Here is a 15048-nt window from a genome sequence, read left to right as displayed (position 1 = left end):
GTTACCTGGAACTATATATCAAAAGAATGACAGATTTACAGTTTTACTGCACTGAAATCGTGATAGGTTAGCCAATTCCGAACTAAATTGTTTAATAAAAGTACAACATATAGTATAGTATAAAGTAACCTTAGACATTAACTCATTTAAAGTACACACCAACATGTTTGAAAATTAAATAAAATTATGCCAACTGGAAATGTTCTATAGTAAGATTGAGTTCTTATTTCATAAGGTTTGTAAAATATTAAAGATTAAAATTGCATTTCTATGAAATCCAAAGGTATTTTAATGTAGTCAGATGTTAAATACATACCTTAATAAAATTTGCATTGATATAGTCTGAATCTTGCGGGAGTGTTTTTAAAGTCAGTTTAACCCGGCTGTGGTCAACTAAAAGAAGAGATAGTTTTTTAGTGAAGAATTATAGCATGTGTTAAGATATATCTATTACATAAATAAAAATATTGCGTGATGCAGCAAATTAATCAAACAAAATGTTTCTTAAGGTGCATAATAGTTTGTAGCAGATACTAGTCAGTCAATGAAATTAGCAATTTCTGAATAAGCTAATTTAGGTGGGAAAAGGCAGGAAAGACCTACAACTGTGCACTTAGAGCTTCTCAGTGGATCTCCAAGCAATTTACAAACATGGCTAATTATTGGGAATCCTAAAAAAAAATACTTTTACCATTGTATTGTTTTGAACAACTCCAATTTGTCAACATTAAGCAAAAATTTAATACAGTATTAAATATAACAATACTTATATCTATACAAGGTTTTATATAGAGCTTTTCCTCTGTAGATCTCAAAGTATCATTAACCCAGTTTTACAGATGGGAAACTGAGTAAGATAGCTAGAGTGACTTGCCCAAGGTCATCCAGTAGATCAGTGGTACAGCTGGGAATAGAACCCAGGTCTCTGGAGTCCTGGCCAGAACTCTATTAAGGTCACACTTTAGAATTGTTGCCTTTGAGTGTCTGGGTTAGAATTAAAGGATATTTGCTGTCACAGTTAAGGGCAACTACATTGTATTCCCCCTCTATAGTTCACCAAGGGCACTTACTATGTTCCCAGCTAATTAGCCATCACCTTTCTTGGGAAGACACTCATGTCTTCCTCCTGACTGGGGTTTTTCCCTGCCTAATACAGTGATATTCCCAGCAAGCCAGACTGCCTAAATAGACCAGCAGTTTTGCTTTACTTTCTCTTCAAAGGCTACAAGCCACTGTAATTGCCAGCAGTTATAAATTACCACACAGCCCTTTATAAGAAAGCACATATATTTTTAAGGTAAAAACATTACAGAGAAAATGTATAAAAAAAATAAAAGAACCAAATACACCCTAATAAGCCTACCAGAGATCACTCCCCAACTACAGCAGGGGCTCTGGTAGGAGTCAGTCCTTCAAACCCAACAAAAAGTGGTTTTTCCCCCTGTGGTTACAAGTTCATAACAGCTTTAGTTCCGAACTAGCCCACCCTCCCCTGGAATAAGTTAGTTTTTCCTTTATACAGCTTGGGCCTTTGGTTGAGACTCCAGTAAGAGGTAATCTTTACCAGACAATGGCTCATGCCTCAAGGCTGGGTTTTTGCATTACTAGAAGTGGGGAATTTACATTCATCTTGAGATTTCTCCAGTCAAACCTCTTGACACTTGTTTGTCCCAGAAGTCCATTCTTGTCTGGAACATTGTTCACTACAGTCCTTTGAAGTTCATAACACTTCCAAGGGTTCACCTCACATTTCTCCCCTAGAGAGATTACATATAATCCCAGCCCACAATAACCTTTGCATGTAATACAATGGACTCCAAAGATACTTAAACTTAATTCAACAAGGGTTTTCAAAAAGATATTGCAGGGAACTGCCATATCTGTCAATTGACATTGTTACTCCCATTTTTCTAACAGCCAAACTTATTATTTGCCTCTCAAATGAAAATATGGCAACACATTCCCAACACAGAGTGCTAAACACTGACAAGGGAACGCAGCTGGTTGAGACAACTAGATGCTGATCACATGAACTATAGTAGGAGGATACTGAGTGTGGCCTGGGAGAACAGAATACAACAGAAACTAGTTGAGACAGCATTTAGGCAGTTTCTTAGCATATTTTGTCTCCTGAAAAAGCATATACCAAGAGGCAGGAGGAAAAAGGCTTTGCAAGCAAACTCTGGGATAAAGACCCAAGGGCACAGGTTCCCTCTGCCTATCCAGCTTTCAATAGAGCATTCCAACTGACTTCCGGATTGCTACAACCTATTTAGAAATTTCTAGCCATGGGCATTTCAGCCAGAAACACCAATAATATACTAAATGCTCGGTGAAGTAGCATGCAATATATCAGAAGTAGAATTTCCAAGTAAGCTTTTAAAGCAAAATTCAACCAAGATTGCCAATTTTTTGTTTTGGATAGAAACAAAGGGAAACAATGGAAAGGTTTTCAATAACACTATAAATCTCTGGTTTACACCTAAAACAGAATATTTGTTTCAGCTTGTCTTGCCTTTTAGATTTAGCAGGCATCTACTCAGATGTTCCTGTATTTGGACAGTTTATATTTGTTGTATTAACCAAGGCAACTGAGCCTTCAACATAAAATAAGTAACTCAGTCACAAAACTTTGGTGACCAGAAAGTGTTGCGACTGAACAGTTGTGCAAGATTAGTATAACAGCCAGGTATTTTGTTTTAAGTACTCTAGGTTACTGAACTCTTTGAAGCACAAATTCAGCTCTGTTTAGGAATTGAGGATATGCTGATATTGCTCCATAAGAACCATCATATTCAAGTGGTTTATTTACAAGTACACAACTATAAATGCTTACATTTTAAGCTAAGAATTTCAACTGGGAAGCTTCTTTCTCTGAAGACAGATACACTAATGAAGGTTTGCTCAGTGATGTAGCAGCTCTCTCCATCTACTGAAGAACCTTAGTAATCTTTCTAGTTTGTTGCTTGGATAATTTTATGATTCAGAAAAGTTACAGGTCTTGAAGTATAGTTGAAGTTAGAGAATTCTATTGTAGTGTCATTTCTGTGATTATTAAGGGGATACCAGGAAGTTAATCCTTTTTAGGTGCTATGGAAAAAAAAAAAAACTAATCCTGCTCAGTAACAGTTAGTACACTCAGTTGACACTTTCAATATAACACAAGTAAAGAGACAAACATATTAACATTCAACTGAATACAGCAAATACATCTGTAGGTAATCCACGATATTGGTCAATTGTGCATTCCATTTGATTGTGATGCATCACAATTATTTGACATTCCCATTAATGCAATATTGAATAATAAATCCTGTTTTAGGTTGTTTCAAAGTTACTCTAAATCAAAAACAGTGTTCTAGAGTGGAGATTGTCCTTGGAGTCTAAGCTCAGGCAACATTGTTACTGACTTTCAATTTGGCTGTGGCCTGTGACAAGCCTTAGGTCATTTGCAAATCAAAATAAAAAAAAAATTAAAAAAATAGGCATGTGCCTTCCCCCACACCCCTCCTTCAGAATATAGAAAGGAGGCTTTAAACTTTTAAAACAAGTCTTTTAAAAAAATACCCATTAGAAATTCATATCTTGTCTACCCTATTTTCTGCAAAGACACTATGGATGGCTGGAGATTTAGGAGGGTTTTTTGTATCTTGTAGAGTTTTTTTAAATTAGAGAATTTGCATGAAAAGTGGGTCTTTGTTTCTGCTCTTGTGGCTCAATCCCCAGCAAAAAAAGGAAGATGGTGCTCTCCACAGCAATTAACTGTGAGGTCAAGAGTGTATTAAGTCTTCAGGTGGAGAATAAGCATCAGTAGCAAGCCAACCCCTAAGGAAAGAAGACCCTGTTTTCAACCAAATGTCGTTAACAAACAGGAATGGAAATATAGGAAGTAGGCTATAAGAATTACTTCCAAACAGCACGCTTTCCAAACCTTTTCATTAGGTATCAGTAACGAAGTATCACTTATGTGTTGCTACAATAATTTCCTTCAAGCAAATGTTTTTGGCAGGTTAATACGTAACGCTCCTCAAAACGCCAGTTTTACTCTGGGGCTAATTCTGCACCACTGTGCATATGCAGAATTCATATCCCCCTACAGATTTCTTTGCTTCCCTGCAGAAAAATAACTTTCTGACAGGGAAGCAAAGGGCAGCTGCAAGAGCAGTCATGCACCACTCCCTAGCAGCTCAGGCACATCATTTCAGGAGCAGCTGGCAGAGAGGTAAATCACCGCAGGTCTGGGGACACCCCAGCTAGTGGCTCCTACCCTGATATGGGATCAGCTGCTAGTCCTGGCTTGAGTGGAGGCAGAAGATGGGACTTCCTTTTCCCCTGCAAGGAGTTGCTGGGGCTGTGTCAGATGCACCCCCAGAAACCTTCCCCAGCTGCAGGAAGCTCAGCATCCTCCCCTGCTTCCTGCCCCCATCTCTCCTCAGCTGAGGAGGGAGGGGGTCACTGTATGGGGAGCTGCTCCCCTATCCGCCCAACCCCCGTGCAGCTGGACCTCCCATACCCAGACACCCCTGCCAAGTCTTACCCAATACATCCAGAACCCCCTTAGCCCGCCATACCCAAACCACACCCCACTGAATCTCAACCCTGGCATTTGGAGCCCCCCTGCACTTAGACCACACCCCACTGAGCTCCCTGCACTCAAACCTGCAGCCACCCTGATGCCCCACCTCATGCACCACTTTGAGCCCCCACATGCAGACCTCCATGCGACTGACCCCCAACTAGCTGCACCCTGACCTCTACCCCACCAAGCTCCACTTCCCCAGACACTCCCCCACACTTAGACCCCAACACCCAGACTCCTCTGTTGAGCCCCACCCATCTTTACCTGGAAGCTCCTGCAGAGTTCCATTGCCCCTGCACCTGGAACCCCCCAACAAGCCTCTGTGCATCCAGATCTTCCCATACCTAGACCTCCCACTGAGCTGCCTGCGCCCAGATTGTCCCACACAAAATCCTCTCACTACACACCTGGATTCCCCCCACACTGAGCCCCTTCACACTTGGATCCTGCCTGGTTGAGCTTGCCTGCTCCGCACCTGGTGCGCCTGGCACAGAAGGGCAGGGCCCCAGAGTGTTTCTGGGGCAGGCCCAGACCTTGTTCTGTGTCAGGGTCAGCTGCAGCCTCACTGCTGAGTCTGTGTCCCAGGGGTAGGAGGACTGCAGTGTGATCCCCCACCTTCATGCAGCCAGTGGCCTGTGCTCCCCACTGCCATGCTGGAGCCTCTACATTTAATTATTAACAAATGAAACTTGCAGAATTTTAAAATATTGTGCACAGAATTTTTAATTTTTGGCCCAAAATGCCCTCAAGAGTACAGTTTATAGAACTACAAGAAGAGCTGCAATCATCACTAGTTTTAAGAGACAGTACACTTTTAAAAAAAAATAAAGATACAGAAAATCCCTATGAGTGTAGGTTATATTGCTATTATAGTAGCAACATAATTATTGCCATGTCATACTCTTTAATCCTATTTCACCCAAACACAAAGCTCAGTTGCAAAAATTCATTTATGAAAATTGTTGAAAATATTCAGAGATGGTCTTATCATGCAGCCTGGTTCCACTCCCTGGGTCTCAACTAAATCACCTACCTACACTTCTGGTTCCCAACTTCTCTAGCTGCAAGCTGAACTCAAATCCTGGTTCACCAGCCCTCTGCTGCCAAGCTCCATGGAACATTACAGAAAGCATGCACAGTTATCAAATTAACCCCGCTTTGTAGGGAAAGCTGGAGAGCACGAAGAAGCAATAGACAGGTTCACTATGGCAGGGAGACAAACCAAGATGTCAGGTGTCTGGCTGCAGCAAAATGACTTCACAGCCCATTAGGCAGTGGAGGCCGTTGTCTGGTATGTAGGAAAAGGTGTGTGGCCCCTTTAGGGGGTAGATATCCAGAAAGTGACTTGCTGTAGCAGCTTCAGACAAGGTCAGCATAGGAATGCTGACCCATTCCCCACACCAGATGACTGGAAGAGAGGGAAGACAATTTAGGTCTCACCTGGACTAGGCAGAACAACAGGAACTAACACACTCTGTTCTCTCATTATGCCATGTACACATACAAAATGGGAAAGGACTGCCTAGGAAGGAGTACTGCAGAAAAGGATCTGGGGGTCATAGTGAACCACAAACCAAGTATGAGTCAACAGTGTAACACTGTTGCAAAAAAAGCAAACGTCATTCCGGGATGTATAGGAGTGCTGTATATAAGAGACGAGAAGTAATTCTTCCACTCTACTCCACGCTGATTAGGCCTCAGTGTTGTGTCCAGTTCTGGACGACATTTCAGGAAAGATGTGGACAAATTGGAGAAAGTCCAGAGAAGAGCAACAAAAATGATTAAAAGTCTAGAAAACATTAGGAAAAACTGCGTTTGTTTAGTCTGGAAAAGAGAAGACAGAGGGAACAGGACAACAGTTTTCAAGTACATAAAAGGTTGTTACAAGGAGAAGGGAGAAGAATTTTTCTTCATCACCTCTGAGAATAGGACAAGCAGCAATGAACATAAATTGCAGCAAGGGAGATTTAGGTTGGACGTTAGGAAAAACTTCCTAACTGTCAGGGTGGTTAAGCAGTGGAATAAATTGCATAGGGAGGTTGTGGAATCTCCATCATTGGAGATTTTTAAGAGCAAGTTAGACAGACACCTGTCAGGAATGGTCTAGATAATACTTAGTCCTGCCATGAGTGCAGGGGACTGGACTAGATCACCTCTCGAGGTCCCTTCCAGTCCTATGATTCTGTGAAGTAGCAGATTGTCTTTCCCCCCGTTTTGCTGTTCTCACCACACACCCCACAGCAGAAGCAGAAAAGGAGAGAGTTTCAGCTCATTGGCGTGGGACTTTAACAGAATGGTGAAAACAGGAAGGGGGGTGTCCCCCCACCTTCCTGCTGGTCATAGCAGGCATGTTAGAGCTGATGGGATAGGGAGTTCCAAACTCCGCTCATGGGGGACCAAGAGGAGCTCAAGGGGCCACGGGAAACCAGGGGGTAGGATCCTCGCCGTATGGGCAAAGGGTTGGACACAGGACCACAGCTGGCAGATCCCAGGGTGGTTTCCATCTACCAAATGGATACCGCTTTACTGTGAAGTAACAGATCTGGAGGGAAGCAAACACACCCTGTAGTGAACTAGCTGGGTATGTGGGCGGGGATGCCAACAGAGCATTGATTCAAGTTGTCTGGGCAGTTGCTTCCAAAGTTGTTTCTACAATACTACAAGGCTTACAAGGTGTAATGGGTTGCCCAGAGCCAGGACACTTGCATGAACGGATTGCAAGAGAGGAGAGCGACATGACTGGCCGTGGTGAGTCTGATCAGCACCAAATACAGGTTTAAGGGGCAGGGTGTTAAAGTGAGTCCCTTCCATCCAATGATGGTGTCTGTAGGGGAGACCTCAGTGGGGTTCAAGGAACTTGCTACCACCTAGGTTCCCTGAGAGGAAAAGTGGATGAGATGGGAGGGTGGTCTCTTACCCTTCCCTCCAAGACGGCAGGAGACACTGAACCTAGTGGAGTAGCAGAACAAGCAAACAGGCTATGTGGGGGATCTGGTCTCCTAAGAGCTGTGTTGGAGATGTCTGGGGTACACACACCTTCTACAGAAGTTATGGCATTACACAGCCTTCAGTTGTTGCAGCAACTGGGAGCTTCCACGGGTGAGGGAGGTCTGGAAGTAGTTTTAATGAAAACCCAAGGCTCCAGCTTGGGAGACAGGTGATCATCACATGAGACAGACTGCTCACCAGGGGGCAGAAGCCCTTAAACGGGGGATGATTTATGAGAACCCTACAACTCACCAACTGATCGGGTATGTGAATTCACAGGACAGAATTGCTTTCCCAGGGGCAACTGGTAAGCAACAGGGCACTGAGGGTGCCAGTCACGAGTATGGTTATGCTGGGGTGGCTGACCCAATGGGAGTTCACTTTATCAGCACTACTAAAAATAAAATTGAGAGGTGAATTTGTAGACATATCACTGTTGCACAGGGAGGTGCTGACAGAGAATAAGTTGGGGCAAAGCAAGCAGGGTAATGAAATGCCCAAGCAGCCACGGGTGACTAGAACTTGGGAAAACTGGGAAGCTGCCTTCCTGATCTATTCGGGCTTTATTGCAGAGGCTTACCTAGACAGAAGGTCAGCACTGTTCAAATATATGGATATAATCAGGTGCACATCTCATACGGTATGGGGCATGGTTTGGTTTATCTATGAGGAACAGTTTAGATTGTAAAAAGAACAGGAGTACTTGTGGGCAGCAACACAAACCGGTGGGACATACCAGATCATACACTGCGGTCAGAGTAGATGACACCACCATTTGGTTTCCATACCAACAGTTCATTCTGCAGCAAGCCCACCAGAAGCCTGAGGCTCATAATGACATTTGCTGGGTATTTAATGAAAGTAGTTTTCGTAGCATCTGAAAATTTAGACATGCTTGCAAAAATGTGCTTTAGAGCCTGCAATTACCACAGCAATTGAGGAAGGCTGCAGTAGGGAAACAGAATGGATGGGTAAGTCAAGTGCTTCCCACAGACCCATGGGGGCCAAGGCACAGGAAGGGTGGGGGTGAGTTGAAAATGGGGGGCTGGACCAAAAAGTGTCATCTCCAATTAAACTGGAGAAGTTAAAGGTGTCCCTTTGAGATTATACTAACAAGACAGATGGGGCACATTTGTGGGATGAGTTTACTGAAGGGTTAGCATCCCCTTTACAGGGGAAAAAAGTCATATTATGTCCAAAAATTTTAAGTCCTTAGCGATAATGGGTCATATTGTAAAGAAAGAGATTACAAAAGAATTAAAGAATAGGGTAGCAGGGCTATGCAATCATCTACTGATACAGAACATGTAGGTTACTCCCCTAAGCTTGGTCCCCTAAGGAAGTTCCAGGTGAATATCATTTAGTTCACCACCTGTGATACTCATGGGGTAGCTCTGTTAACAATGGAACAGACCCAGACTTGTGTTCTGTGCACATGGTTAGGTCTTGTGGCCCCGGAGCACTGATGGCCAAGTGTGATATCAAGTCTGCTTGTCAACAGCTATCAGTGCATCCTTCCAACTTTGAAAGAGAACCCCAAAATGTTAAAGGATAATATTATTTTGATAAAGTTATGTCCATTGGATGAGCAATATCCTGTTTGGCATTTGAGAAATTTAGTACAATGCTACACAGGGCTGTGATGCTGGTTTATGGCAGGTAGTGCATTACTTAGGTGACTTTATACATGGGCAGGGTAAATCTGGATGAGTGTGTTAGCCTGATGGACAACTTTCAGGCATTAGCTAAAAAACTAGGGGTACCCCTGGCACAGAAAAAAAACAGAGGGGCCTTCCACAATGCTGACCTATGTGGGTATAACACGGTGGGTATATAAATTCCCTTAGGATAAGCTTCTGGAGCTACTGGGCTTGATCAGGAGGGGTAGGGGGCCATAAAAAGTTACACTACATGAGCTACAATCTATTAATTGGGCATCTAAACTTTGCCTGCCAGGTGGCAGTCCTGGGTCTGGATGCTGCAAGCAGGGCGCAGAATGCCTTTGCGAGCACAGACAGACCTCACCATTTTCCAAGAGTTACTAGAGAGATGAAGCAAAAAGAAAAGGAGTACTTGTGGCACCTTAGAGACTAACCAATTTATTTGAGCATGAGCTTTCGTGAGCTACAGCTCACTTTGAACCCACAGAACTTGCGTGGTGGGTGGCTGTGCTGGCTAGAGATGAAGGAGAATTTGGGGGTTTGGGAACAGTTTCAGAGCCATTTTAATGGAGTGTCATTGTAGAGGGAGGAATGGATACCTGCAGATGGTTTAAAGATACTCCAAAACCCATACCTCCCAAATCATCTGAGTATGTTTTACCAAGAGAGGTCGTGCACCCAAAAATGACCCTTCATATGGATACAAAAAGAGATACCCAGGGGGGGAGGGTGGGGGGGGACACAACATTTTTAGAACATTTTCTCATTTGGTCGCAGTGGTCATTTGGGAAACAGAGTTTGCTAATAAAAGCATCTATTTCTGGTGTGACAACATGGTGGTGATACATGTTATCAGTTACTAGTCCTCCAGATCACAGAGTTATGAGGTATATAAAGGCATCTGTACTACGTTTAGGTTTTAATATCTGTTTCTCTTCCAGACATGTGCCCAGGGTTGATAATGTCATATCAGATGCATTGTCTCATTTTCAGATGGACAGATTTTGGTATCCAGCATCAAAAGCCAGCAAGGAACCCAAATGGATGCTGCTAGCACTATGGAACCTTGGTGTAGGACAACTGTCATTGTAGTGCAGAGATAGGTGGCTCTGTGAACACTGCAGAGCTACAAAAGAAGTCTTAATGATTTTGTTCAATTTCAGGAGCGAGAGGGCATGTCACCAATTCGGCCCATAATGGAAGAATGAGTGCTGCAGTACATGGTGTCATTAGCAACCTGGCAACTGGTATCTCCAACCATCTCCACTCACCTACCGGTCCTTACGTTGGTCAGTAGGCTGAATAGTTACTCAGATCCTTTTAGTGTGTTTTTAGTTTTGAGACCATCCTGCTAGAAACTTCCAGGCACCAGCCCTAAGGAAGATACATGCCGCCCGTCACTGTGCTTAAGGATCTGGTGCAGAACGTAAAGCCCACACATCATTGTGGACAAGAGGTAAGTTTATTCCTGGTGGCATTTCTGGTAGCACATTTTGGAACTTTTAGGATCAGTGAACTAGTACCTGGGTTCTAGGAGGACTCTTCCGCAAGGGCTATGGAATTGAGGGATATTCACTGGGAGGGACGATTGGTCATATTAACTTTGACGGAGTCAAAGATAGTTTGAGTAGGTCAAACATAGATCAAGGAGGTGGGGTGAATCCATTAATCTACAGGAGGCTGACGAGCGTAGGATCTGCCCTGTGGAGACTGAAGGCGTATGTGGCAATAAGGCCAGGGAGGGATAGGCCCCCTCTTGATTCCTGGTGATGGGAGTCCCCTCACAACATACCAGTTTGTTACAGTTTTAAGGTGGGTTCTGATGAAGTTTGGGCTTCCAGCATATGAGTTTGGTTCACTCATTCAGGATCAGGGCTGCAACAGCAGCAGCCCAGCTGGGCCTGAGAGCTAGCGCAACTCAAGCAATTAAGTATTGACATTCTGACGCATACAAAATGTACGTGAGACCCCAGATGGAGAATCTGTGTTAATTTTCCTTTGTTTGTGTATTCCAGATGTTAGCAAACGAGCCAGGCAGACATTGGTGTGGATCTGCAGGCACAATATTGTTTAGTGGGTGCATAGCCAGGCTTCCACGTTGCCTGGAGGTTGCAGCTAGGCCTCAGTGGTAAACCAGCCCTAAACTGACATGGGAGGAGGGGTATAAGAACATAAGAATAGCCATATTGGGCCAGACCATGGTCCATCTAACCCAGTATGTGAATCCCAGGTGCTTTAGGCGGACCAGCAGTTATGGAACCATGCATATTATGCGACCAACTGTTGTCCCTTTTTTACACTGTGGTGGCCTGTGAGCAGGCACCAGATATGATTTTTCCCCAAAGTGAACCACAATGATTTGGGAATGTGTAAAGGGGTGGACTTAATGATAAGAGCAAAGAGGGACTTGGAGCAGATCCTGGAACTTTTCCAGGAGTAAAAATTATCTGGTCAGACATGTTGCAATACAGGGTGTGGCAGGAAACTGTGAAGCCCCCTTGAGTCAACAAGACTAGAAGCTATGTGAATAGGGAGGGGGCCAAATTCACAGATGACATAGGGGGTTTGTAATTTCTCATCCAGACATAGTATAAGGGGCACCAGAATTACCGAGGGAGACTAGGGTCCATTTGTCAGCCTTAGGGTATACGTAATTGATTATGGAATTACCTGCACTGTACACTTTTATCTGCCAGGTACTACCTGACATTTAGGAACAAAGTTGTAGCCTAGTCAAACCCCATTCAGTTTCATCATAGCCAGACAATGGCACAGTCCCTGGGAGAAATGTAGCATTTTGGGGAAAATGGCAAATATTACAGCTGCAGAATTGCTGAGTTAATGTGGCATCACTCAAATGAGTGGGGCAGCTCACACCTCTTTGAGATACTGTTTCAGGCTGTCTGGAACTCCAGAAGGAGCACACTGCACTGGTTTATCTTTTTTGTTTTCCAGATTCTCTGTAACCCTTACAATTCCAGAAGGAACTCTCTTTTTCTAAATGAGTGCTGAGATTCTGGAGTACAATGCTGTAGGAGAGGGTGAATTCTGTGGCAAATTCTATGATTACAGAATACACCAAACCCTGGATATATTAATACACATTTATGGTTCCAGTTTAGAGTTTAAAAATTGGTCCCGCTGGATAATTCATGTTCAACATTTTAAATTAAAACAGAATTTAAAGGTAGTGTATTAAAAGCTGTGTAAACAGCCTAAAATAAAACATGCACTGATTTGTTTAGGTTGGAACTAGGATGGCATATGGTAACGAATATGTCATATATATACTTCTCTCTGGTGATAAGAGCAGTTTCTGCAGATTTAAAGATTGGCAAATGCTTTACAAAAGTCTATTGTGCCTTTTTTCCCTTGTTTATGACAAAGATCCATAAGAGTTTTCTGGTTTTTACTTCGATACCAACATAAATCTTTTTCTTCCCTAGTTCACTGAAGGACCTCCTGAATATATGAAGATATTCACACCTCAAATGAGCAGGAATTATACTTCTAGACTTCTGACTTTCCTGAATGTCACCAAATTCACCTGAGGTCTTCCCTGCTTTTCATACAGCTGTTGAACACTTAATTCATTTCCCCTGCATACAGCTGTGTTCTGCAGAACTAGCATGGGTATTTTTTCTAGTATATTTCTATTTAAATAACTAAAAAGACAAATGAAGGCTCTAAGTACTCAAGCACACCATTAACACCACAATTAAATCTCAGCAACGTTAAAATGATCATTCAACAGTGCACAAGTCGACCAACCAGACGTCTACCAAGACTTCTTTCCATCCCTTCATTGTTATGGGAAGCGTACGTTTAGCCTTCTCCATAAGTTCCTATCAAACAGATGTCTTTTCAGCATGTCTGGACTATTTCAGACCAAGGTTAGGAGCTGCAGACTCTTGGAGCCCTCACTATCTGCCAGCCACTGACAGACTGGAAAAATTTCTTTCTGCCCATGACATCAAGAGGTTTAGGGTCTTGGAAACCATTAACCTCCTTGTGCCTCCCTGGCTGTTAATCTATGTCATAATCATGGCACTGTCCAACTGAAACTCTTCTACACAACTGTCACTGGTTCTGAAAATTCAATACAAAGAACCTCACTGCATTGGTCTCTGGCCTGTTTATGGATCACTTTCATTCTCTGTTCATTAGCCCTGGACTATTGCTTTCCCTAAATGAGCATCCTAACCCTGTAGGTTGGCACCTGTATTCAAACACCTTCCACTCCAGAAGTGGTCAATAGTCAGTCATTCCTTTGTGGATAGCAACTGTTTCAGATAATGCCACACCTTCTTAGATATCTTCAGATATAAAATCATCTGTGGTACCACAACTTCCTTCTACTGCACCAGAAAGATTTCAAATGGACTACTGGAGAAGTAGGCTAAGGGCACTACAACTTGACTTTCCACCACTGATCCTAGCGCCTGCAGCAACTCCACAGTGTTCTCCCGAATGAATAATCAAAGCTTTGCCCTATCTCTGAAGTTTGTCATTTTCTCTTGTAGAGGCTGCTTATTAGGTCTTTTAATTGTTCCATGACCTACCAGCTCCTACTAGACACTGACAGAACTCTTCTGGTTTATTACCTACCCATTGCTTATTGGGAAACTGCAAATCTCTAACGCTCCCGGCCTGGCTGTTTACAGATTGGCTCGAACCAGTCAGTCATCCAGGTAAGGATGGACACCTGCCTTTTCTTTCAGTGCTGCAGCCAACACTATCATAATCTTGGTAATTGTACTTGTGGCTGTAGCCAGTCCAAAAGGCAGGGCTTGCTGCTGAAAGTGCTGCCTCAGGATGGCAAACTGTATACCTCCATGCTTCATCCCTACAAGATCCAGAGAACATAGAATGTACTCAAATACACGGACTGAATAATGGACTTTAAGGATTCCATGCTGAAAGCTGAGACTGAAGAGGACAACCTTTTTTAAATTCAGAACTGGTTGCAGACCTAGCATCATTTCTGGAACAGCAAAGTATGAAATCCAATGGCACCTTAAAGACTAACATTTTTGGGCATAAGCTTTCGTGGGTAAAACACCCCACTTCAGCTTATGCCCAAAAATCTGTTAGTCTTCAAGGTGCCATCAGACTCCTCGTTTTTATGGATACAGACTAACACTGCTAAGTATGAAAGTATGAAATAAATCCCTGCACTTCTCTAACTTCCTGGGACTGGATTAATGGTCACTCTATTCTCAAAATATGATTTGTGTGTCTGAGCTCTTTGCCACTTGCTTATGTTAGAGCAACAAATGAATGAATTGCTGAAAGGGTTTACACTGAATATATGTAAAAAAAAGTATGATTTTACGATACCTTTGTCATTCCATCCCATTTCTCTATATGTTATACTCTTTGTATTAAAAAAATTATTAATTGTAAGCTCTTCTGCCAGGGACCATGTCTTCCTATGTGTTTATACAGTGTCTGGTACAATGGGGCACCAATCCTAACTGAGTGCTACCAAAATACAAAAACCAAACAAAAGGGACTCAGGGATTGAAATCCCCGCCCCCCGCAAATCTTTTTGTCAGAGGTTTAAATTTAGCCTGTGTACAAGCAGCATCTGTCATACCACCAACAAAGCCACGTCTATAGTTTACATTGGTATGTCTTCACTTCCCACCCCAAGTAAGTAATTTCTGATCCCCTTAAGGGGGGGCAGGGGGAGAGGGAATTAATGCTAGACACCCAAACCTGAATTAAATTTCAAGACTGAATTAATTTTGAGCAACTGAATGAATTTGGTGCTTGTGAAGTGAAAAGTGCTGGTTTGACAGGCCTGGAGACCAAAGT

The 15048-nt window shown here is 43.0% G+C and overlaps 1 protein-coding gene across 3 annotated transcripts in view; it reads right to left on the bottom strand.

Moving 5' to 3' along the window:
- Positions 1 to 15048, bottom strand: part of PTPN12 (protein tyrosine phosphatase non-receptor type 12) — a 145953-nt gene that overhangs the window by 70754 nt on the left and 60151 nt on the right. For all 3 annotated transcript variants that reach the window (XM_077836028.1, XM_077836037.1, XM_077836018.1), the window contains exon 3: positions 317 to 393. In XM_077836028.1, coding sequence (XP_077692154.1) covers positions 317 to 393 — 77 coding nt within the window. The remainder of the gene's footprint in view (positions 1 to 316; positions 394 to 15048) is intronic.

The sequence above is a fragment of the Eretmochelys imbricata genome, chromosome 1 (genome assembly GCF_965152235.1).
Source record: "Eretmochelys imbricata isolate rEreImb1 chromosome 1, rEreImb1.hap1, whole genome shotgun sequence".
Classification (NCBI taxonomy): Eukaryota; Metazoa; Chordata; order Testudines; family Cheloniidae; genus Eretmochelys; species Eretmochelys imbricata.
The sequence above is the reverse complement of the archived record's forward strand: the minus strand, read 5'-3'. Positions and strand labels throughout refer to the sequence as shown.